General features: G+C 41.6%; 1 protein-coding gene across 1 annotated transcript in view; it reads right to left on the bottom strand.

Moving 5' to 3' along the window:
• The window catches only part of Melk (maternal embryonic leucine zipper kinase), a 73,209-nt gene that overhangs the window by 9,099 nt on the left and 37,018 nt on the right, over nucleotides 1-27,092 (bottom strand). Inside the window, exons 9-14 of the mRNA XM_036179368.1 lie at nucleotides 26,350-26,418; nucleotides 24,884-24,982; nucleotides 16,450-16,536; nucleotides 10,185-10,304; nucleotides 5,426-5,536; nucleotides 3,668-3,899 (exon numbers count right to left, since the gene is read on the bottom strand). Of these exons, the coding sequence (XP_036035261.1) occupies nucleotides 3,668-3,899; nucleotides 5,426-5,536; nucleotides 10,185-10,304; nucleotides 16,450-16,536; nucleotides 24,884-24,982; nucleotides 26,350-26,418 (718 nt within the window). The remainder of the gene's footprint in view (nucleotides 1-3,667; nucleotides 3,900-5,425; nucleotides 5,537-10,184; nucleotides 10,305-16,449; nucleotides 16,537-24,883; nucleotides 24,983-26,349; nucleotides 26,419-27,092) is intronic.

Here is a 27,092-nt window from a genome sequence, read left to right as displayed (position 1 = left end):
TGTTGACTACCCAAAGGAGGAGGCCTTACTCTCTGCGAGGAGGGGATGGGGGTAGCTGGGAGTAATGGGAGAAGAGGAGGGAGGGGGATCAGGAGTTGGTATGTAAAAGGAAAGAAAATCTTTTTTTAATAAAAAATTATATATAATATATATAAAAGAAAATGTTTCCAGATGATCTATATTAAAAACAAAATCAGGATTGGGGATTTAGCTCAGTGGTAGAGCGCTTGCCTAGCAAGCACAAGGCCCTGGGTTCGATCCACAGCTCAAAAAAAAAATTTACCTTGTGCCATAAAGCAAACCTGTAATCCCAGTGCTCAGGGGGCAGAGTCAGGCTGCTCCAGAGTTCAAGGCCAACCTCTGCTATATAGCAAGTTGCAAGTTCAAGCCCAGTCTAAGGTATATAACACCTGTCTCCAAACAAAACCCCCTTCAAAAAAAAAAATCATTTTGCTTTACATGTAATGATTTAAAACAAAACAAAATATAAACCTTCACTACAAACTGAAGCATACTTGAAAAGTATTAATTCAATTCACAACCCCATTTAATTCCTGTTAGGTAAAGAAACTGATCCCCTTCTGAAGTTTGAAAAAAGTTCAGAGTGAGTTTTGTTAACTTGACTATTTCTTTATTCCAGAACTTTGTGCTTTACCCTACATAGGGTAGAGTCTACCACAAATGGGCATCAACAGATCTGGTTACCACTAATTGAGTAGCCTTTGTTTTCTTAAAAATCTGCTGGGGATGTATCAGAGTGGCAGAGCACCTGCCTAGCATGCCAAAGCCCTGTGTTCAATCCCAGGAAAACACATATACACACAGATTTTATGTACTTTAGTGGTAATATTGATAATACACTTTTAAGTGGGGACTTGGTTTGTTTTTAACTAATAAATTCTATTCTCTCAAGGTTCACAAGTACAGCAAAATAGTAATTAAAAATAGCTGTTTTTAAAAAGTTTGTCTTTGTGTCCTAAGAGAATGTGGTACATATATAGCTGCCCTATGACAAACAACTACCACTGCCTGGACTACATAGTAGTCACACACAGGAATTACCGTTAATGTCCAAAAGAAGAAAAAAGTAAGAAGCACTAGTGGAAGCTGCCGATTATATCTTCAGCACTTGCTCCCTGTGGAGGCCCTTCTCTTTAAAGAAGAAAACAGCCAATGTTACATTTTTCACTAACACAGTCTCGCAGAGACAAGATGTGTAAACTACATTTCAAACCATGTACATTTCAGCCCCTTTAGAATCCCATTAACAGCATCAACAATAAAAAAGTGTAATAATAAAGACTATGTTGTCAAAGGGTTCCTGTTGCTGTTCTGTTTGTTTCTTTGTAGTTCCTCAGTGAGGTTGGGGAATGGTTGAAGCGTGAAGACTTGAGTTTAGGTCCTTAGCACCCCGGTGGAAAGGAAACAGCCTGGTATGGACTGGCAGGAACTTCTAATTCCAGCACTGGGGAGGCAGAGGCAGATGGGGTCCCTGCGGTTTGCTGGACAGCCAGCTCAGCCTAACTGGCAAGCCTCAAGTCCCACCAAGACTGTCTCAGTGAAGCAGGTAGCTCAAGAAGGGCAGGCAAGACTGACCCCTGGTCTACACACAAGTTCTCTTCACTCCCCTCTCTTTCTTCACTCTCCCCTCTCCTCTCCTCCTCTCCCCCTCTCTGTCTCCACCAGGCAAGGTGGTGCACATCTACACACATCAACAAACCCAGAAGGATTGGGAGGTGGAAATAGGAGGATCAAGAATTCAAGGTCGGAGGCTGGAGTCAGAGGACCTAGGTTCAATTCCCAGTACCCACATTAAGATCTGACACTCTCACACAGAGAAACATGCAGGCAAAACACCAACGCACATAAAATAAAGCTAAGTAAATTATTTTTTTAAAACAAGAATTCAAGGTCAGCCAGAGCAGTGGTGGAACATGCCTTTAGTCCCGGGCAGAGGCAGCTGGATCTCTGAGTTCAAGGCCAGCCTGGTCTACAGAGCTAGTTCCAGGACTGCCAGGGCTACAGAGATACCCCTGTCTTGCTTGGGGCAGGAGAGGGGGGTATTCCAGATCATTTTCACCTACATATTCACAGTGAGTCTAAGGTTGGCCTGGGCTACATGAGACACAGTCTCAAAAAAGCAAAGATAAACAAATTAAAAGACAGTGCAATAATATTAAGAGGAATAACGAAAGAGAGAAACCTTGTTGGGGAAAGATGAAATGGCCACCACTTTTGAGATCCTACTATGTGTAGCTGTTCTTAATAAACCTGCAGTTTACTGAGACAAGTGCAGACAACCACACACAAACACACCTCATCACATCAAACCAGCCTCACATTTGGAGGAGACTGTGAGTTGATGAAATGACAAATTCCATTAACACAGTAATGGAACTCTAGCAAATACTTCAGCAAAATCTTCCACAATGCCTTCATGTATAATATGATGACCTCGTGAAGTGGTGGTTGACCCTACTAGCAAACTAGAAACACAATGGGGGAAGGGGTTTAGCAGGCGTTCAGATGGCAACCCTTAGAGTTGGGGTTCACTAGGATCTCACTACAGCACAAGAGAAGGACACAATTGCTGGGAAAAGATGATAAATTAGATGCTGTGATTAAAAACGACACAGATAACAGATCAAGGTAAATAAAACTGCTTCCAGCTCTAGTTTATTTCTTCACTCAGCAAATATGACCCTACTACAAAGCATGAAAGACCGCAGTAAACACGACAGAGCTTTGCTGCATACATCGACCGCTTGTCTTGGGGAGACACGATCCTAGCAAAGTGGCCTTACACTGACACAGCAGCAGAATGCGTCCAGATGAGACAGCAGCCAAACACCATGTGTCCCAGGGGACAGTTTAAATAGCTGCTGGAGATTACAGTGAAGAGGAAACCAAGGGAAAGGGAAGGAGTCACAGACCCCCTGCCTTCTGGACTCCAGCAGTACTGCTGCAGGGCAGGGCAGGGCAGGACCAGGTTACCACAACAGAGAACCAGATGGAAAGAAGAGCTCAGCAGAAACTCCAGCCTCAGTCATCCCCAGAAGGGATGAAGAGGCTAAGGCTGGACATAGGACCTTAGCCTAGCATTCACTCCTGAGTCTCAGGTTCCTACACTGTGGAAATAAGACAAGCTCTAAGTTGCTCTCCTATGGTGCTATGCTTCAATCCCACAGATGGGAGAGAGGGGCTGGAGAGACGGCTGAGCAGCTAAGCTCAGTGTGCTTGCTGTGTTTCTAGAGAGGACCAGAGTTTGATTCCCAGCACCTACATCAGGTGGCTGGCAAATACCTCTAATTCAAGCTCCAGGGGACCCACCATCCTCTTTAAGCTTCCTTGGATGCCCTCTACACACACACACACAGCATATACACACAGAGACATAAATGTAAATCAAATATTTTTTTTTAAATCTTTAAATGTGGAAAATAAAGCAACAACACCATCTGAGAATTACAAGGATTACAAGAATTACAAGAATACTAGAATTACACTGTCTCCATTCCCACCAATGCCAGTACATACATAAAGGCAGCCAAACCACCCTAGAAGCCAGAGAACAAGGCTAGTTACTTCCAGAAGTCCATGTGTTCTTTTACTACAGTAAAAATGACATTTGACCTTTAAATCTCCACTTAGTTCCCTTAGCAAATACCTTTTGCAGGCGTTGTGTAACGGTTTGGCGAAGTGAGTATCTCTCTCTTATACTGGTTCTTACTAACTGGAGTCTTTGGCTCTGGGAACACAAATTTCCCTTCATTCTTCACAGCAGACTTGGGAGTGCCCACATTCTCTTTATCCTTTAATTTATCTGCCAATGCTCTGCATACTACTGGAGCTGGGGATTTAGACGCCACATCATTTGATTCTGCCCAGTGCTTGGTAACCTGGAGGAAGAAAGGCACTGAATGGAGCAAACTGAGCAAGACAAGTCATTTACTTACACTCCACATTAACACTCAGCAAGTTACCTTGTACTGTTCTTGTTAAAATCAAATGCTACCCAAAGGCCACTGCTGGCAAACTTGGCAGTGTCCTTCAGTTCTCCTTAGCACAGACAGATCAACATTTCAAAATTCTCAAACAGGAAGATAAGTTTAAGGAAATGATGACCTAGGATGGAGCTTAACTCACAGCAAATCTCAAATCTGTGCCAAGGCATGTCAAGCAACCTTCATGGCCTGCCATGGAGCACGTGGGGCCTCTGTGGTGCACAGTGCATATGCTGAGTGCTCAGGATGGAGGCTACCCAGAAATCACGTGATGCAGTACAGGCGAACACAACCAGGAACACCTCAGGCTCATCACATGATGATGTTAAATTAATCTTTGATTCTTTTATATTCATAAACATTTTGCTGTTGTCAAATTTTTCTCAACTTCCACATTCACATCAACACAACCTAATGAGGGTAGGACTCATAGTTAAGAAGCTAGGCCCTAAAGAACTAAAGTATAGGGGCAATACCACAATTAGTAGACAATCAATGGAAATAAAATTATTTACAAGAACTATCCAGGAATTCTAGGATTGAAAAGTATAGTAATTTTAAAAATTAGTTGGACATAGTGGTGTCCTTCTAATTCAAAACTCAGGAGGCAGAGGCATGAAGGAATCCACTGTCTGGGAGCTAGCTGCACTGTGAGCTCTAGATGAACCAGCACTACATACATAGTGAGGTCCAGTCAAGAAAGAGAAAGACAGACAGACACAGAAAGATAGGGGTGGGGGGGGGTGACAGGACAGGCACAGACAGACAGACAGACAAACAGGAGGGGAGAGATGACTCAGCATTAGAATAATTTACAGCATTTCAGGAGGCATCAGAAAGGGAAGAAGCCAACTGGAAACAAGTGGATCAAATTACTCTGAGGAACAGAAAGAAACAAGAATAAAGACAGATTAATAATGGAGCAAAAAAACAGTATTTGGAAAAATGGTCCTAAAGCCCCATGTTTGGTGGGAAAGTTTGAGCTGCAGACCTAAGAGGTCCAACAAAGTTAAAGTAGAGTTAAGACAAAGATTCTCAGAAGAGGAGAAACATGTCTGTCGCTGCCCCGAGTCAAGAGGAGAGAGTCCACACAAAGGGACCTAGAGAGGGCAATGGAATTACTGTGTCACAATTTCTGGTGGCTCCATGTTGTCGCTAAACACTAAACAGGATGAATTTCAACCATTTAACTACATGCAAATTATACTTCATTTAAAGGGGGGGGGGGGCAATGAAGAGCTCCAAAACAGAATTTTGGTTTTCTTAACTTCTCTCTCATTAATATTCCAATAATCTCTATTAATGTCTTCAGTGGCTTAGAGATTCAAAAAATTTACAAGCACAGACTTGATTTCCTCTTAGACTAGATGTGTTTATAATTAAGACACGCATTCTGTGTTAAGTAGTAATAAACTACCTACCTGTGGTGTCTGGGGAGCTGATAAATGATCCTCACACAGTTCATAGTCTATGAACCCAGCCACACAGCTATCATCACGTGTGGTCATATCTTCCAGACTCAGATTCTTTGACTATTAATTTAAAAGGTAAAAAAAGTTAGCAAGAACAACACCGCGATTCAAATTTTACAACAGCACATAGCAGGCCCAGGGAGACACCCTGGGAGCAGGAACAAGAGACAAGCTAGATGTTAGATGGAATATGATTGACTTAGCTTATCAGTACTCCACAGCGACAGTAGACAACTCATTCGAAAGTTTACAGATAAAGCCCCAACCAAGCAGAAGCTGGGAAGGATGTAACTCCTGACAGACCGTGTGACAGGAGCCAGCACAATGGCTCAGCAGGTAAAGCACCTGCCCTGCAGTCCTGGCCATCTGAGTTTGCGCACTAGAACTCTCCACACAGTTGTCCTCTGACCTCTAAACTCATGCCATGGCATGTATACCAACCCCTACATATATATTATACAATCTCAATCAAAATCTTATTTTTTTATTTTTTGGTGTTTCAAGATAGGGTCTCTCTGTAGCTTTGGAGCCTATCCTGGACTAGCTCTGTAGACTAGGCTGGTCTCGAACTCACAGAGATCCACCTGCCTCTGCCTCCCAAGTGCTGGGAGTACAGGTGTGCACCACCACCATCCGGCTTAATTTTTATTTTATGTGTATGCATCTTTTGTCTGCACGTATGTTCATTCACCACATACATGCATCATGCCTACAGAGGCCAAGAGGGTGTCAGATCCTCTGAAACTGCAGTTACAGAGAGTTGTAGAGCACCATGAGGTGCTGGGAGTCAAACCTGACTCCTCTGGAAGAGCAGCCAGTGCTCTTAACCACTGAACCATCTCTCCAGCTCCATAAATAAGTAAATTTTAAAAGCACACAGTATAGCTCATTTTTTCCGCCAGGAATAAATCAGCTTTACAAAAGATCGTTCACAAACAGGACACTTGGGGCCTATGCTAACACTACCACCAGATTCCTTATTTTCCTTCATCCTTGCCCTGTACAAACTAAGAGTATGCTAGACATAGCGTAAAGGTTGAGACTATGGAGCACTACTCACCATCTTGTTAACTATATGACCAGGCATGTTTACTTGAATTTCTAATACCTACATCCCTATGCCCAAACTTACAGCTAATGCAGTTCAAGTCCAAATCTTCTCATGTCTACGTTACTCAAACAGGCAACCTTGCCCTCTCTGCCTACTGTGAGTTCTCCAGGGTTGCCAACTACTATCAATGAGAATTCACTGCATAGAGTGCCAGGCTGAGAAAAATACTGATGTTAAGTTAGGCCTAGTGGGGGAAAGTTCAGTGTTGTGTAAGATGGCTGTGATGATGCTACCCGCAGTAGGCAATAACCATTCACACAGCATCTTTGAACAATTCTATATACATTTTTCTAATTTTACATTTATTTCTTTATTTCAGTGTGTGTGTATGCTCAAAATGCAGGTCAGAGGACAGCTTATGGGAACTAGTTCTCTCCTGCCATGTGGGACCTGGCTATCAAACTCAGGTATCAAGTTTGCCAAATGCCTTTACCCACTGAGGTATCTCCAGTATACCACTGGATAAATTTTTCAAAACCACTGTTTTGTCTCTCTTGTTCAGAAGTCAGTGGGTCCCCATGACCTACTACACAGTCAACCACTGTGACACAGCATTTCAAAGTTCCCCAGAGTTTAGCTCTTCCCTATCAGAGAAGTCTGGCCACTGTCATCAGGATAAATCGAGCACAATTTGGTACCTGAGCTCTGCTAGTTACATTTATTTTGCCCCAATCACTATGCTTCCTCTTTTCCATGTTTCTAAACTCAAACTCAACTGCTGGTCCAGTTTGGATCTCCCCATGGTGGCCACCCCTGTTTTCCAGAGTCCCCACAGCAGCCCCTTAACCTGGAACCCACTGCCTGTGGTGTGGAGTCCCTGTGGCCCTGTGCACATGTACTTTGTCTCAGTAGGACTACTCCAAGAGCAAGTACCACACTCAATAGATCTGTTCCCCGAATCCATGGTTCCTGAACACTGTTGGTGCCTGTGTGGGTTTTGGTGATTCCTCAGTCAGACTACATCATTTTCTCACTGACAGCACCATCAATTGATTGCTAAGTCAGAATTACTTATTTTCTTAAAAACAAAACCCCAGAAAAAGAGGCCATCCTATCAGGGGGAAATGGGCTCAAAGAAACTATGTGGCCTATTCAAGGTTTACTGATTTGCATAAACACCAGAAAAGAATACATAATTTGATTCTCCTTTTTTCTGGTTATTAAAAAGTGTCATCTGCTATAAAAATTGGTTCACTTGTATGACTGTCCAAATAATGAAATGATTAGGTAAATATTCACTATGCGGTAGAATAAATATCTTCTCAGATCTTCCCACTTGAATACATCCACTGAGACCACGCCAACTCAGATACAAGAAAAGCCAATGGCTCAGGAGAATGTCCCAGGTATCTTAACTGAAGTGAGTAAATTGAAATGTTTAGCTAAAGTAACTACTGTAACTGTAGAGGTAAATAATACCTTTCTGTAATTATCCTGATCAAAAACAAAGCCCATATTGTAATGCCTTCTTGAACTCAAATGAACCTGATTGTTGTTGACCAAATCAGCAAGAAAAGGAACAGGTTGATTCACTAAGCATACAGGCTTAAGACATGTTAACCAGCCTAACAAAACATTCCAGACCTGGACAGAATACTAACCTGGGAATGAGAATACCTCACTTCACAGATTTCTCATGGTGGTCAACTACACCGATACTCTAGTCCTGAGTTTGGTCAAAAGCTCAAGAAGGGAGAAAAGATGGGAGATACTCATAAGGTCAAGCAAGACCCTAACATCCACTTAGACCTACAGCTCATGACTGACAGGCAATAAAAAGCAGGCTCTAAGAGAGTTAAAGGAAGCTGGAGACAGATGATCAGCTAGAGATCAAGAAAGCAGTGGTTTTAACTTATTTAAAAACAGTTTGAGATCTAAAAGAAAAAATAGCCTAATTCAGGTCCATTTGGGTTACATTAAATCTATAAAGAGAATCAACTATGGCTCCCTGAGGATAACAAAGCAACATTTTCTTTCTGATTTTTTTTTCATTCTATGATCAAACCTAGGGCCTCAGGCACGCATGCTAAATGAACACTCTACCACTGAGCAACAGCTGCAACCCTAAGGGATGTCTTCTTAATACTGCAGTCATTAAACTGCAATCTGAATTAAGGTGAGGGAATATTATATTATAAAATCCTACACCCATCTAACAAAGTATTCAGACACTTGTGTTTGCTTGTTTTACAGGGTCTCACTTTACAGCCACAGGAGGGCTGAATTGATATATGTAACCCATGCTGGCTACGGACAGTAATTCTTCTGCTTCAGTCTACCAAGAGCAGACAGTTAAATTTTAAGTAATGGGGGCGGGAGTGGGAACAAACGCAGAGAAATAGCTTAGTGGGTAAAGGTGCTTGCCATCAAGCCTGAAGACCTGAATTCAATTCCCCGAGAGAGTCAATTGTCAAAAGCTATCCTCTGACCACCTGAATGCTGACATACACAGACACAGACACAGGCACAGGCACAGACACAGGCACAGGCACAGACACAGACACACACACATACACACACACACACAAATAATATAAAATAAGCTTCAACTATGGAAGACAGAATCATATGAAAACAAAGTGAGCATCTAGGAGGAATGAGATGTTGCTTGCATCTCTATGAATGTTCACAACAAAAGAAACAGAAAAAGAATCACAACTTGCTTAAAAACAACTCTCATGGAACGAATTTACATGGCACAAACTATATTAACATAAACATGAAAGTATTTATATTAAAATACATCATATGAGGTGTATCATGTATTCATAGGCCTGACTCCCTTTAAAGACCCCGTATGTACAAGGACAAGCAGAGACGGGAAAGACATTACAGATGAACTAAATCTGGAGTTTGAGAGGTGGCTCAGTGGATAATACACTAGCTGCTGTTGCAGAGGACCCAGGTTCAATTCCCAGCACCCACATGTTGGCTCACAATTGTCTGCAACTCCAGTTCTAGTGGATCTGACACCCTCTCTGGCTTCCTCCAGCACTAGGTGCATGTGTGCGTGCACCCGCGCGCACACGCACACAACACTCATACATATAAAAAATAGTAAATCTTCTTTGACAAGATTAACTATACATCTAAAGCTAGGAGGTTTATACGTAAATCCTGTATTTCCTTTTAGTCTGTCTATTCCTATAATAATCAGGATGTGCTTTATGAAGAAAAAAGAAGGGCAGAGCTTTGTGTTTGCCGTTTTGTTGTTGTTCTTCAAGACAGAGTTTCTCTGTGTAGTCCTGACTGGCCTGGAACTCACAGAGATCCACCTGCCTCTGCCTCCTGAGTGCTGGGATCAAAGGCGTGCACCACCGCCAGGCTAGAGAAGTGTTTTTAAAATGATACATGAACTCCAAACTTTGAGAATTCCAGTTCAGAACTCCCATTTTTCTCTTCAAGAATGTTGCAATCAGTGGGAAAGCTCAGTGGTAGAGTGCTTGCCTCAAATGTACAAGGCCCAGGGCTCAGTCCCAGGGCTGCAGAAGAAACACAGGTTTTCGTGCATCCAGTTGATAGCCATGCCAGTCTGCTCATGAACACAAGGCTGCTGGCAAGAGGAGCAGGTATTCACACGAGGGTTCTAGAACTTACCTTTGGAGTAGGGCTGGAGGTTCCACAGGAGAAAGAGGGAAGCTGTAAGCGAGCTGGCTTCCCTCGAGACTTCTTGGCTAGAAGCAGAAGGTAGGTGGCTGTGAGGTGATCATACTGCCACTGAAGGAAAAGGAGAACAGCAGTTAAGACACTGCAGTGTGTGAGGAAATGCTATTCTAGTTAAATTGGTCTTTCAATCCAATAGGCATTCAGAATTCTAAGTCAATAGCTTTGCAGAGACAAGGTATTTAACATACCCCCATACCTAAAACTGCCCTGTGCAAGAAGAACTTCCAAACACCTTGAAGCTATTTTGTTATAAATGTCCTATTTCTAAGTTAGTTTCCTTTGTAGTTCTAATTGTTTTATCTTCAGGTACTCTCCATAGAATTCTTAGTTGGGGAAAAAAGAATTTTGATCTATTATAATACCTTTCCTACACACATCTTCCATCTCCTCTTCTGGTAATTTTTAAACAAATCATTCCAAATATACATCTTAATGAGTTTATAAGTAATATTCACAACTAAATAGGGTAATGTTCTGAATATTTAATTATTATCATGATACAACCAGTCAGAACAGAGACCAAGAGGTGGCCAACAAGATATTGCCACATCGACTGTTAACTATTTAATTGTGAGATGCAGAGCTAAGAAGTAGTTCAATTAGTCTAGCATGTGCAACCCTAGTTCAATCCCCAGCACCACCAAATCAAAGTAGACAAGATGTAGGGGAAGTGGTATCTGGGACAGGTAACAGAGAAGCAGTCAGAACAGTGGTTATTTACTAAGCTTTATATACATATTTTAACATCTTAATAATAGCCATACTGATCGGTTATAAGCCCAGCAGCCAAACCACACAGAGCTGAAGAAAGAAAGACACAAAAGCAGAAGAGTAAGAAAGATTCAGCGTTCTTGTATTTCCTTTTTGTTGTTTTAGAACTATATCATCCTTAAAATTAATTTATTTAAGTTCATCATTCTTCTACTTCTTGCACAAATTCTAATATTGTTACCTCTCAACATTCACGGTACATCAGCTAACCTACCTCCTCCCTTCTCCTAGAGACGTTCTCAGATATTGGCATTCCGTGTGCCACCTGTCTGTCTAGCAACTTTTCTCCTCCATGCTACAATGTACCCTCACCTTCCTAGATCCAAGCATTCTTCTTTCTTGATTGACACTCTTGTGGTAGAAATCATCCTCCAGTAACTTTCTGAGGGTTGACCGGAGGTACATGTTTTAAAGCCCCACATATCTGATATATGACAGCATTCTAGACTTATGCTTGACTCTGGTTTGGTCAAGTAAAGAGTTACAGACCAACAATAATTTTCACAGTTTGGAAGACACTATTCCTCTTGATTCTGGTACAGCTGTATTTAAAGAGCTCCCTAACTCCCATGCTGTTAGCTTTTGTCTCTGAAAACGTTCATGGTCCTTCCCCAGCTTTCTGAAACTCCACTAGAAGAGACATTAACTGGTACGTTGTTTTCATCCTCTGTGTTAACGTGAAGTTTCCTTTACTGGTTTCCTCCCCTTCACTATTTAACCTTCCTTCAGCCTTCTATTGCTATTAATAGTAATATGCACGATTACATCTTTCTTAACCCTTAACCCTTCTTTCTGTCTCTCAGTCCTACTTTTGAAAATGTCAGCTTAACTTTATTTTCAAACATTTCTACCAAGCTTTTCATTTCTAGACAGTTTAGAGTTGCAAGGGCTATAGAGTTTAGAAAGTTCTTTATGAGCCAGGCAGTGGTGGCATATACCTTTAATCCCAGCACTCAGGAAGCAGAGAGGGGCAGATCTCTGAGTTTGAGGCCAGCCTGGTCTACAGAGTGAGATCCAGGACAGCTAGGGCTACACAGAGAAACCCTGTCTTCAAAAATATGGGGGGGGGGGGGGGGGAAAGAAAGAAGAAAAGAAAAAGAAAAACTCTCCAGACACTGCCAAATGTCCTCTGAAGGGAAAAAACACTTCTAATTAAGAGCTGACCTAGACTAATACTTCTCTCAAGCTCAAATGTACAATGAATCACTTGAGGAATTTCAGATTCTGATTCAGTAGATCTGCGGTGGACCTAAACTTCTTAATTTCTAATAAGTACCTAAGGAAGGGTGAAGTTTGCCCTGGATTTTGGATTACAAGAAACTAAAACGGAATGTCTCAACTCCTATCAATACAATGCAAACCATTCAGGAAGCTTCAAATAGGGTTTTATGCCAAGCTGGAGAGATGGCTCAGTGGTTAAGGGCACCGACTGCTCTTCCAAAGGTCCTGAGTTCAGTTCCCAGCAACCACATGGTGGCTTACAACCATCTCTAATGAGATCTGGTACCCTCTTCTGGCCTGTGGGGACACATGTAGACAGAACACTGTATACATAATAATAAATAAATAATTTTTAAAAAAGCATTTATGCCTAGGTAATACCACAGACCAAATAAATCTCTGGAGGTGGGACTTAGACATTAGGATTACTTAGAAAGTTCATGGGTAATTCCAAGATATAGCTACAGCTGAAAAATCCCTCATTTAAAGTGAGGGTACTTATTTATTCATCTTTAGGACTGAATATAAGTATAATAAGCATTTAAGAATGAGAAAACAGCCAGGTGGTGGCACACACCTTTAATCTGAGGCAGAAGCAGGCAGATCTCTGCTGAGTTTGAGGCCAGCCTGGTCTGCAGAATGAGTTCCAGTACAGCTAGGACTGTTTCACAGAGAAACCCTGTCTCAAAAAGAATGAGAACGCCGGGTGGTGGTGGCGCACGCCTTTGATCCCAGCACTCAGGAGTCAGAGGCAGGTGGATCTCTGTGAGTTCGAAGCCAGCCTGGTCTACAGAGCTAGTCCAGGACAGGCTCCAAAGCTACAGAGAAACCCTGTCTCAAAAAAACCAAAAAAAAAAAAAAAAAAAAAAAAAATTATGAGAAAAAGCTGATAGGGTGGCTCAGTAGATAAAGGCATCTGTTGTCAATCAAGTCTGATGACCGTGGTCCAATCCCTGGAATCCACATGGTAGAAAGAATGGAGTCCATCAAGTTGTCCATTGACCTCCTGTGCTCACTCACCCTTTCCTCCCCACCTCAAGCGCGTGTGCGCGCGTGCGTGCACACACACACACACACACACACACACACACAAATGAAGAGCAGTACTAAAGAAGAAACACTGTGAGACAGGCATAGTACTTGGGGGTAGTGGCAGGAGGAACAGTTCGAGGTCGTCTTCAGTCAAGCTACAGGAGACCCTGCCTCAAACTCATGCTCATCTTTCAGAATAACTGACAGAACCTTTAAAGAAATTAGCAGCAGAAAAAAAGTTCTAAAATGCCTTACTATCTCTATTTTCTGCATCAGAAGGAAAGAAATTAGTTCAATTTTCACTTTTAAGTTTGAAAAATAGAGAGAATTTTCAAGATACCATTTGAAAGACTTTTTCCAATGATGTTGAAACTGATTGTTCTAAGAGGCAGATTTTAAACAACTGTCAAATTCATACAAACAACTTTTTTTCCTAGCTAATATAACATATCCAAGGTCCTCTGAAATACCTCAGCTGGCAAAAATAAATTATAGTGCTGAGATACAGTTAAAACTGGCTTATCTTCCCCCCTCTTTTTCTGTGGGACCAGAGACTGAACCCAGTGCTTCACACGGGAGGCAAGCACTCTGCATTAAGCTACATTCCCAGCCCTAAAGTTGGCACATTTTAACAACTGTTGAAGCTGGACAATGAATGCCTGGAAGCTCATTGCTACCATCCTAGCTCTTCTTATGTAGGTGTCTGTAACTTTGTACTATAACCTTCCTGAGGAAATATATATAAATATTTCATATATGTACTAATAAATTTTAGCTGTTTTCATTCCCAAACCCCCTCTTTCATCAGCCCTCCCTCTCCCAATGAACCCCTTTTCCCAACACATCTCCTCTTTCATGCTCCTTTGGTGTGACACTGGAGTTAATAAGAGCTGCTTGCAAGAGCATGGGGAAGGATTCTTACTAGAGAGTGGACAACTTATCAGTGGCTACACCACTAAAGAAAACTGCCCCTTCCCCAGAAACCATGAGCTGCCAACAGTCCATCCATGATGAATGCTGACAGGCTCAGTCTTGTGCAGATCACTACAGCTGCAGGAGTTGGTGTCTGCAGCTGCCGTGTCATATCCAGAAAACATCTTTCTGCAGCACATCTCTCCACCCTCTGGCTCACACATTCTTTCTGCCCATTCTTCCAAGATGTTCCCAGAACTTTGGAAAGGGTAATGGCTCACTTAGGGTCAAGCATTCCACCATCACTTACACTTAGCATTTTGGCCAGTTATAGGTTTTGGCATTAATTGCCTCATAGGCAATAAAAAGCTTTTCTGAAGCCAAGTGCAGCACTAATCTTAGATGGTGACCAGGAGTTGGCTTTTGTTCATTTTTCCAACAAATTTGTTCATTTTGAACAAATTTGCTGCATTTCAGAATGCAGCACAGGCTTGTCTCACCTTCCCAAGTACTGGAATTACAAGTGTGAGCTACCATGCCTGGTTGGTTTTTCAGATGGTCTCACACTGTAGTAGCAATCTTCCTGCCTCAGCCCTCAGAGGACTGGGATTATATAGGTGTGAACCACCAGGCCTGGCATTAAATTTCAAATTTGTACTGTTAAAGGCTAAGAAGGCTGTCAAAGTCTGTAAACATACTCCAGAGCCACTGCATGCAGCACCCTTTACATCTCACTGCAAAGCAGTAAAGCTCTGTTTCAGAACAAAGTGTGTAAGGTTTCGACCCTGGATGATGGAAAACAGAAAATAAATACGAAGCACGGATAACAAAAGACACGGTGTTCAACCAGGAGCAAGAGGGTAATGGGACTTGCCCGCCATACCAGATAGGACTCAAGAGCTGAGAATACCTGTCTCCAGAAAAAGACCACACATTTAGCCTAGATATCAAGGACCTAAAAAAGCAAAAATGATCCAATATCAGAAATCCTACCAATGATTTCATAGCATCCATTTCACATGCTGATGAACAACATGATGCTACAGGATTGTTTTTAGGGAAGAAAACTGTGGTATGAGCTGGGCAGTAGCAGATGCCTGCAATCCCAACACTGGGAAGGCAGAAGTTGGGAAACTGAGTAGAAGGCTAACCTGGATTACACACAGCGCTCCAGGCTAAGGCCAGCCTGAGGCATACAGCATACAGAAAAACTGTGTGTGTGTGTGTGTGTGTGTGTGTGTGTGTGTGTGTGTGTGAGAGAGAGAGAGAGAAAGACAGACAGACAGACAGACAGACAGAGACAGAGACAGAGAGACAGAGAGAGACAGAGACAGAGGGACAGATAGACAGACAGAGACAGTGTGGGACATGTTATCTGAGGCTTGCTACCTGGGCTACATCCAAGTCCCTGCCAGAAAACAAAACTTTTCATTCTTGTTTAGTTCTAGTGCTAGAAATAGAATCCAGAACTTCAAACACACTAGGCAAGTGCTCTACCACTGTACCACTGGCTAGACACTCAGCTCTTGAAAAAAGGTAAGTCTATTTTCTTGTTTAAAGCAGAACTAGAATTCTGTTTGAGAACTTTAAAACAGTGAAAGTCAGAACTATTAATTCTCTATGGATTCGTCTGCACTGACTCCCAATTGTTTATTCATTACATTTCTCCAATCAATGTCCAAGTGCAGTGTTCACATTTAAAGAGGACATCCAGGATTGGTAGAGAGCTCAGTCGGTAAAGGCACTTGTCATCAAGCCTGACAACCTGAGTTCAATTCTTGGAACCCAATGGTATAAAGAGAAAACCAATTCCTTCAAGCTCTCCTCTGAGCTCTACACACTTACATGATGAGCATGTATTCACCGCTCACCACACACACACACCCACACCCACACCACACACACACACACACACACACATACACATACATACACAGAGAGAGAGAGAGGGAGAGAGAGAGGGAGAGAGAGAGAGAGAGAGAGAGGGAGAGAGAGGGGGGGGGGGAGAGAGAGAGAGAGGAAAGAGAGAAGGAGAAAATAAGCAAATAAATAAATGTAGATACAGTTGTAAGAGACCCAGAAGACATAGCAAAGAAATGCATCATACATGAATATACAGTCACTGCCTTGCTTAAATTCATGATGGTCCCATGGGTCTTATAAACATTCTATCACTGTCAATGTACTAGCAAAATAAAAGGACAATGAACAAAAGCTTAAGTTCATGCTGTACCAGATCTTACCAATGAAAAGTTCTTACCGATGAAATTAAATCCTCCATTGTTTGCCTGTTGTTACGGTGATGTACGGAAAGCTCTGTTATGCAATCATCGTCAAGGTGAATCAACTACAAAACACAATTTCATAAACTGTTAAGTTTACAAATATATTATTCTGAAACTTAAATTAACATAATCATTTCAAAAAAGTCCAACAACAACATATGGAAAGAACATGAATTTATCAAACTTTTAGGTGCACATCAATATGCATGATTTTTTTTTTTCCTTTTGCAGTGCTCTAGACTGGAACCCACAATCTCACATTAGAGAGATGCTCTCCTGCTGAGCTACATTCTCAGCCCACTAGTCCTCATTTGTCCACAAGCAATCAGAGGCCAACACATTTCAAGAAGATGAGTTCTTTCCTGGCTTTCCTATCCCATCACCTGACTGAGCGTAACAGTGTTTCCATACTGTAAAGGGGTCACATTCCTCCCGCATGTCTACTCCAAGTCTATCAGGCATTTTCTTCAAAGAGCAGCCATGTTTAAAAGTAAGCATTGACACAAATGGTCGATGGGTGGCTCTGACTTGTATCATATTGCACTTTGGGTCATGTTTAGGTCTATACCATCCCAGGAGGCCTTGTGACAGTGTGTGACAGATGCAACACAACCACTTTCACAAAGAGGGTATAGCACACCATCATGCTGAAACACATTGAAACTCTCTCTGCTTTAATTCCAATTTGCTTAAAGGGCAGCAATGACAAGTGCTCAGACCCCTGCATGGTGGACCTCACTGAGAACAAAATGACAGGAATGGCCTTGTCCGAGCTGGAAAACACTCAGAAGACGGAATGTGAAGAGAATCACAAGGAACATGATTTCCAAAGGAAGACCTCTTTGCAACAGCTCCAGGAAATAATGCCTTCCTTTCTGCTTCAAGTCCTCCTCTGTAGGGGAGTTGGAAAAGCTGGGGTGCTCAGCCTCACCCTGTCACCTATGTCTGTCCCATGGGATCTCCAGCCACCGAGTCTGTGCGGCCTGACAGCTCACAGGCTTTGAGATTAGACACATCTTGGTTTTAATTGTGACATCACTGTATAACCATGTGACCTTGAGGATGCCACTACACCTCCCTGAGCTTGTTTTATATCTGTAAAAGAGAGATGGTACATGCCATGCCATATATGAAACACACGGGAATATTCAAGTATAGCATCTAAACAAGGCCCCCCCAAAATGGTTTAACTATTTTTATTAATATACACAGTCCCATTTCCTCTTTAACTTGATAACCTTTCAGAAATTTAAATATACCGGTTACAGGCCACTTTCCCCTCTAAATGATACAACAGTATCAGATGCAGCAGTATCATGACCCATCCTCATGTAGTACATCACATGAGTGTTAACAGTGTACTCAAGAGAAACTTATCCCACCATCATGGATGGACAGAAACAGAAAAGATGATGACTTTTCTGTGATTCATTGCTTCTGTTCCTTAAAAACTAGATGCTGAGTCCTAATGGCCAACGTGATAGTGTTGGGAGGTGGGGATTTTGCAAAGTGATGAGATGTGAGTGAGATCTATCCTCCTGAACAAAAACAAGCCTCAAAGGCATCCGTCCTTCAGTCCTTCCACAATGTGAAGGACACAACCACAAACAGAAAAGCAAGTCATCACCAGACACTACGCAGGCCTTGGTCTTGAACTTCCAGCCACCCAATTTATGGTATTCTGTTCTTGGAGGTCGAACATGCTGAAGAAATCAAGACAAACTTGCACTATTGGCTGGATAAGCACAAACTTATTTAGAGAGAGAGAAAAAGAGAGGAAAAAAAGTACAGACCACACAGATTTATACCAGTGGCACTGGAGAACTCCAAAGTGCTAAGACATGTATTCAATGGGTTGTTTTAACCTTTGTGACTCTCAGAGTACAGATTCCTCATTTAGGATGATCTCAACTTTAAAAGCCCAAACACTTCAACACCCAGTTGGACATCTTTTTATTAATATCATAGCTCAAATAAGAGATTTATGGAGCTCTTTCCAGATTCTAGCTAACCCCTAAACAGGAAACACTTCTCAGCCAGGTATGGTGCCACATGTAATTCTAACACACTGGAGGTTAAGACAGAAGGTTCAGTGAGGTGATGGTGGTGCACACCTTTACTCCCAGCACTCAGGAGGCAGAGGCCAGAGGATCTCTGCATTTGAGACCAGCTTGGTCTATAGAACAGCCAGGGCTACACAGAAAAACTCGGTCTCAAAAAAAAAAAAAAAAAAAAAAATACAAAAGGCAAACAAACAGGGGGCTGGAGAGGTGGCTTAGTGGTTAAGAGAACTGACTGCTCTTCTAGCAGTCCTGAGTTCAATTCCCAACAACCACATTGTGGCTCACAACCACTTGTAATGAGATCTGGTGCCCTCTTCTGGCCTGCAGGGACACATGCAAACAGAATACTGTATACATAAAAAAAGTAATAAATCTAAAAAAAAAAAAAAAAAAAAAAAAAAGACAGGAGGATTAAGAATTCAAGGCCAGACTAGGCTATATAGGAAGACCCCTATTTTTATTTTATATTTTAAATATTTATTTTAACTTTATATGTGTGCCTGAGTGTATATATGTGCACCACCTGTGTCCTGGAGCCCAAAGAAGTCAGATCCTGCCAGATGGTGGTGGCACACACCTTTAATCCCAGCACTTGGGAGGCAGAGGCAGGCAGATCTCTGTGAGTTCAAGGCCAGCCTGGGCTATCAAGTGAGTTCCAGGAAAGGCGCAAAGCTACACAGAAAAACCCTGTCTCGGAAAACTAAAAAAAAAAAAAAAAAAAGTCAGATCCTTTGGAACTGGAGTTAAAGATGGTTTTGAGTCACTATATGGGTGCTGGGAACTGAACCCAGTCCTCTACAAAAGCAGTAAGTGTTCTGAACTGCTAAGCTATCTCTCCAGCTTTGGGAGAGCCTATTTTTAAAAGAAAAAAGAAAGGAAAAGAAGGGGGAAGAAAAAAAAACATCCACCAGGCCTAGCATGACGGCATAGTAAGTAAAGGCTCCTGCCACCAAGCTCAGTTGCCTGGAATGATTGTAGGGCCCTACATGGTAGAAGGAAAGTCAACTTCTCTGGCCTTGTCTCTGTCTGTCTGTCTGTCTGTCTGTCTGTCTGTCTGTCTCTCTCTCTCTCTCTCTCTCTCTCTCACACACACACACACACACACACACACACACAAAACCAAAACCCATGCAAAACCTTTTTATTTATTTATTTATTTATTTTTTTAATTTTAAAGCTGAGGATCGAACCCAGGGCCTTGTGCTTGCCAGGCAGGCGCTCTACCACTGAGCTAAATCACCAACCCACAAAACCTTTTTTAAAGGCAAAGACAATCAGCCTGTCTCTCCACACCTCCCTACCCTACAAATCTACCATGTTATGCTTTCTCCTGGACTCCTAAACTAGAATAAAAAGGATGGGGTGACAAAGGTCTGCGAAAGAGTCATTTTAAACTGAGTCTTCCAAAGGGACTCAATACTTTGATGGTGCTCTGAACTCTCAGCTATGTATACTCAGGTTAAGGACAAAAATGCATGTCCAAAAGTAGCCAATTATTTTGGATTATCCGTGCCTGCTACATTTCCTGTTCACTAGGGCAGAAAATGGAACTGAATATAACTTCTATTTGATACAATACTTGGGTACTAGAACTGTGCATGAAAATATCATGAGGAGGTCATGCGTAGAATTATTACTGCATCTATGCCTTAAATATCCAAGTAAATCAGAATTATTTTTATAGTTCATTCTTGATAACACACACTAGTGAAAAAAGCAAATACTTCAAAAAACGACAACAATCCTTATAGCTCTTCTATTTACAGCTCATTTTTACCCTGCAGCAGCTCTGTAAGGAGGCAGAGCGGATGAGCAAGCTGATGGGTACAGGTCCTCTAGACAGACAGAACACTAAGTAAAATGTCCAGATTATGGATGATGAAGCAAAGATTCAGAAAAGTCAGTTATCTGCTCCCAAAACTGGCATGTTTTATTCCTGGCCCAGACTTTACTACTACGCCATAATGTTGTCTACCATCTATGACTCTGCTCCTGGCCCAGACTTTTCTACCACACTAAGATGCGGCCTATCTATGTTTCTTATGCTACTTATCTATGATTCTATGAAAAAAAGGAATGTTTGCCACAAAGGTTAGAGACAGGCAGGATACAGACCCTGGGTTTAATCCAGTTGACCTCCCAGGTCCTTTCCAGGCTGCAGCCCTCCTGCTTGATTCAAATTCTGGTTTTCTACTCTACACATACTAGCCACTCAACTGTGGACAAGTTACTTCATGATAATGTACATCCTTTGCTCCATCTGCAAAATAGGGAAATAACAGGCTCTGTTTCAGAGATCTAGTCAAAGCCTGAATGAGTTGGCAAAGCCTATGGAACAATACTTGACCAAAAAGTACTATCCAAAGAGTTCTACCCAAATCATTCCGTAGTAAAATGTAAAACCTGAATCCTAGAATAGCATGCTAGTGTAGTGCTCAACAAATACTAGCAATTTTTAAAGATTTGTTTTTATTAGTTTGTGTATGAGTCTAGGTGCCTGAGGAGGTCAGGTGTTGGATCCCCTGGAGCTGTAGTTAGAGAAGGTTGTAAGCCACCACCTGCTACAGGTGCTGGGATGCAAACTTGGGTCCTTAGCAAGAACAGTAAATATGTGCTCTTAACCTCTCAGCCACAGTTTTATTTGTTTTTTTAAGACAGGGTCTCATACTGTAGCTATGGCTGGCCTAGAACTCGTTAGGTGGCCCAGACTGGCTTCAAATTCAAGTCAGTCTTCCTGCTTTGGTTTCCTAAGATCTAGCACGTGCTAGCACCACATCCACATTAGCAGTTATTTGGTTTTTCTTTTTTCTTTCTTTCTTTTTTTTTTTTTTTGGTTTTTCGAAACAGGGTTTCTTTGTTTAGCTTTGAGCCTTTCCTGGAACTCACTTGGTAGCCCAGGCTGGCCTCTAATACACAGAGATCCGCCTGCCTCTGCCTCCCGAGTGCTGGGATTAAAGGTGTGCCCTACCACCACCTGGCTTGTTTTCCTTTCTTTTTTCCAAGACACAGTCTTACTACGTTTCCAAGATCAGCCTCAAATTTGTCATCCTCCTGCCCAGATACCCGAGGAGTTTGGATTATAGATGTATGTATGCTACCACAGCTGACCAGCAATTATATTAAGATGTAAATAAAACTGTATGCCCTGGGAACACTCAAAACTAGGTTTTCCGTTATACTATGCCCCAAATTTAAAAAAAAACAAAAAACAAAGAACAGAAAACAAACATACAAAACCTCTGATGTTTAAATCAGAGACTGTCCTCAGGAGCAGTTAGGAGGCTCTGAAGTTCCAAGCCACCCTTGGCTACATAGTAAGCCTGAGCTGGGCTACATGAGACTGTGTCTCAAAATCAAACAAGCTAAGAGAGAAACTTACTTCATTTTGGTAACTTTTCTAACATGAGCAATAGTGTATTCTATCATATTAGAATCATGGCTCAAAAGACATGCAAAGCCTTCTACACATGGAGAAATGATGACCCCCAATGGTTGAACACAGGCATTTGCATCCCCCAATCTCCACCTCACAAAGGACACATCAGTTTCCTGTTTCTTCTGCTGAACTGCTCAGACACTCACACTCTTGGTCTCTGAGCATTGGTAATCTCTAGATTAAGCTGCATTTACTCAACAGCTATCCACTACATTATGGAGGCCTGGGAGAACATGGATAAGAGATAGAGTAAGAGTTAACAATCAAAGCAGAATCAGAGAGTTTTAGTTAGGTCTGTATGGCCCGGACAGTGGGGAGAAGAGTGGATGCTTGAAGCAAAAGTCTACTTTTCTAAGACTAGCTAGCTAGTTGGAAGAGTAATTATATTCAGTGATGTGATTATTCAAAAAGCAAATGCCCCATCTGTCTACACGTGACATGTCTGAGATACACCCCCAAGCTATTCCAATCCATGTGAATATCATACACCATAGCAGAAGTGAAGAAAAGTCTCAATTACCTGCAAAGGTTCCAAAAATACTCCTCCATTTTCTAGCTACATATATGGTGAGTCTGTGTGTATGTAAATGATATCTATATATATGATATATGCACATGTATGTGCATTACATGTACCTGTGAGGACTCAGAGGGCAGATATATTAAACCAATTTTTTTTTTTTTTTTTGAGACAGGGTTTCCCTGTGTAGCTTTGCGCCTTTCCTGGAACTCACTCTGTAGGCCAGGCTGGCCTCGAACTCACAGAGATCCGCCTGGCTGTGACTCCCAAGTGTGCACTCCCACCGCACGGCTAAACCAATTTTTAAAGTGTGATCTATCGTCTCCTGAGGGCCTCCAGGCACAAAACTGTTTCTACAATACTATTTCTCACATTTCACAGTGCTGAAATTTGAACTGATAGCACAGAACCAAGGAGTGAAACTGGGCTCCGTAGAAATCAAACTGTTCCAGGACAGGGTGTTTTGTAAGGTGTCATATTTCCCCAAATAAGCCAGTTGCTATTAAGTCCTTGATGAAGCAAAGAAAAGAATTCTATTTCAAGTCAACACTGAACATGTATCTTTTTAGTATAAGATGGAAGTGTCAGGTGCAAAACCATTGCCGTCTGGAGCAAGGAACCTATGTGACTAGGGTAAATCTTCAATTAGCCATTTTAGTCATAGAATACCACTTCCTACTGGTTATTCAGATTGGGATATTTTGGAAATACTTTGTCAAAGCCAAAAAAAGTGAATTAACTAATGGTATTCGTTGCAAACAATGCAATTTTATCTTTCAAGCAAAAATTAAGAATTATTAAAAAACTTGTGACTGTCACACAAGCTTGACAGCTTTCCAACATTGAAAATGTCTTTTCTGATGAGGTCAGTAGTGACTTTAGGAAATGTGGTTATTTTTAATGCTATGTTGGAAAATGTGTCAGCACTGGAAAATCTACACCACTCACTCACTGCGCAAGTATTTTCCACATGACCAATACAGAATGGTACATGGAAAAAAGAGCCCATGAACAGACTAATGTCTTTTATGAAAGAGTCCAAAGTATTCACTGACTTCATATTCTACCTGCAACTAATCTTTAAGAAATTACCAAACTGGGGGCTAGAGAAAGATAGTCCTCAGTACTCTTGCTCAGGACCAAGGTTCGGTTCCCAGCAGCCACATGGTGGCTCACAACCACCTGCAACTCTAATTCCAAGAGATCCCATGTTCCCTTTTGTCCTCCTTGGTCACATGGTGTACATACATATGTACACATAAGCAAGCACCCATACACATAAACTAAAATAAATATTTTTTTAAAATAAGAAATGACCATACTTTAAGGAACTAACAGAAACTATCTGAAAGGGCTATTAAATATTCCCCATGTTCCCTCTCTGTCTGGGTGAAGCTACATTTTCTAAATGCAGGAAGACTATACAGGTGTCTGCTATTATGCCAGACCTCACAGAAACTTATAAAGACACCAACATGCCACTCTTTTGTCAATTTTATTTTTCAATGTTTTTTTCTTCACAAAAATATTTACTCATGATATGTAACAGATTTACTGATTGCTTTTTTCCTTTGAGACAGTCTCAGTATATAGGCCAGGCTATCCTCAAACTTGCAGTCCTTCTAAACTCAACTTCTCTCTTTTTGAGACAGGGTTTCCCTGTGTAGCTTTGTACCTTTCCTGGAACTCACTTGGTAGCCCAGGCTGGCCTTGAACTCACAGAGATCCGCCTGGCTCTGCCTCCCGGGTGCTGGGATTAAAGGCGTGCGCCACCACCGCCTGGCTAAACTCAACTTCTCAAGTGCTAGGGTTATGAGTATGTGTCACTACACTCAACCCTTACTGTTAATTTCCTATGAATAAATAAACAAACATCAAGGGTACAAAAAACCCTCTCAAACTCATCTGTCCAGAAACTGGTGTGATTTCATCACTACACTGGGAAGCAGAACTGGTTGAACTTATTTCTACAGATGAATAAACAGGTTTAAGCAGAGTTCAACAACTCCTTCAATCCTGACTGCACGTGGAACACAGCTGGGAGATTTCAAAAGCACTGGTTAATGTTGTGGGACGGAGAGCAGGACGCTGGTGGCAGTGGGCTCTGAACCTCTGGACTTCTGCTCTCGTCTCCTGCACACAGGAGCTAGAGACACTTGGCACTCTCTCCGCCAGGCCCTGCTTTTAAGGTTCTAGGTGATTCTCATGGGTAGCACAGGTTAAGCAACCACTCGTTGGCCCAAAGACTAACAGGTAATATAGAACTGTGCTGTAAGTCTCCCAACAGCAATCCAGATAATAAACTTTCTTTCATCTTTAGAGCATATCATCCCAGGTTCTGAAGTCACACAAACTTCTGAAAACAAACTTCTGGGTTTCATTATACTTACAGGAGTCTTGCTTTGCCACTCAACTGGACAGTTGTAATCTTGCATGATCCAGGGATGGTTCAAGAGATTTTTCATAGAAATCCGTTTCTTTGGGTCCACCTAGTGGCCATTGAAGCACATTTCAAACAGAGACTACAACACCTTTCCTCCTGAGAACTCAAAATGCACCAGAACAGATGTAAATGTTATCATCACAAACAACGCTGTCAAAGCCCTTAAAATGGCCTTGGAATGAATTCTTTTAAAAAGGCAATTGAGGCAAGAAAACTATAGCAACCAACACAGGCCTACATGGTAAATGTTTAACAAACATGAACTTCATTGGTATGGACATTATTCATGAAGTTCAGTCAATCTATTGTATGATGTAATAGTCTTTTTGCTGGAAAACCTATTCATGGGAAATAGTCACCAGTTTAGTATTCAAGCAAGCGCAATGCCAGGCATTCACACTGAATATGCAATCTCTACTTCCGATTCACACACAATCACATAGAACAAGCTGAAAAGCACACCTTTCGTTTCCATTTGTAATGTTCAAATGTGAGGAGAGAAAAATTAATCAACAAAGATTAAGTTTTGGGGTCTAGAAGAAAGGCTGAGGCATTTTTCAATCTCACTATGGAGATTTGGTGGTCTGGCTCTACTTAATCAAGGTGGGTGAGCCTGAGGTACATTTTAAATTAAAGGTAAAGACGACTTAATCAATGGAAAACTGGAAGATATTCAGGGAACGTAATAAATAAAATAATTCACTATTTTCCAAGTATTTCCACTTCATTGTGTCCAAAGCACACAACAGAGCAGTGAGGTGGCTGAGACACACCCTTTCCGTTTCATGGACCACAGATTAGAAGACAGGCTTCCTGACTGGTAAGAGGGTGAACATCTGGACTTCAGCACCTTCCACCATCATCCCATCAGAGAGTCATTCTCAAAGTGGTCCCACAATCATCAGCATCAACACCATTCAGGAGCCTTTTAGAAATGCAAATGCTTGGTCCTGCCTGAGATCTGTTATGTCAGGTAACTGGGACTGGACTAGTAAGTGCGTTTTAACAGGCCCACCTGGCAATTCTGACACGTGAAGTTTGAAAAGCACACTCAATCACAGAGCCCACAGACCACACATCAGTTCATCCAAGCATCTGTTCAGTAGTTTATATGCCTAATGTGCAGGAGTAGAAACAAGAAAATGGAGAGGAGAGCAAGAGCTAGAGAAAACAGAATGATTATTAAACAAACAAATAAAGGTTTTAAAAAGCACATCATCAAAGTCTAAAGCAACTGTGTTTACAACCTAATTAACAGAGGTTCTCAGAGAGGATATTTATAAGATACATGATGAATGGAATCCTTTTTAAGCTAATACATAATGATAAATGCAGCAGTCCCAGTTATATTAAAAGTTAAACCAAATGATTACAATGGGCTTCTATTATTTAAAAATAAACAACAAACTTTACCTGAAGCATCTGTTGGAGAAGCAGAATGCTACTGGGAGAGAGCCACTTAGGAACATCATATTTCCCTCTCTACAAAAAAACAAAGAAAACATCAAAGACAACTTAGGTCCAACCTGCCTTGCTGATATTCTATGGTAGTTAGATGCTAGAATTTGCTTCTATAACTTCCAATACTTTACCAACTACAAGATTCAGCCAACTTTGTCAATAAGAACAACTCCTAGTTCTTGCCAGAAAAAAAAAAAAAAAATCCAGTAAATTAAATACTATCATCATCTCTAAATTATTCACCTGTCAGAAAAGGACTACAGTACTGAGAATATAATTACAATTAACAGTGAAATATATACAGCACAGACTTAGGAATCCATACCATGATTACAGGAAGAGCAAAGAGAATACTACACTCATTTTGTACTGCCAAAGCAAACTGAAACTGATCATCTTAGAGCAATTATGAGCTGTCACAATGAAGCAACAGCAAGACATACTTGATAGCAGGACATGTAGTAAAAAAATAGGCCACAATGGACAAGGGATGAACTCAGTGGTAGAGTGTCTGCCTAGCAAGCATAAGGCCTTGAGTTTGGTACCCAGCTCCTAAACAAAACAAAACAGGTCATTAACACACATGGTACACAGGGCAGAACTTTTAATCCCTGAACAAACTGGTAAATGTCAATTATTGTGTGAATATGTGCATGCGAATGCAGGCACATGTGTGACATGATGTGTATGGAGAT

The sequence above is a fragment of the Onychomys torridus genome, chromosome 2, assembly GCF_903995425.1.
Source record: "Onychomys torridus chromosome 2, mOncTor1.1, whole genome shotgun sequence".
NCBI lineage: Eukaryota > Metazoa > Chordata > Mammalia > Rodentia > Cricetidae > Onychomys > Onychomys torridus.
Note: the sequence above shows the minus strand (reverse complement) of the source record. Positions and strands in the feature narration are given on the sequence as shown.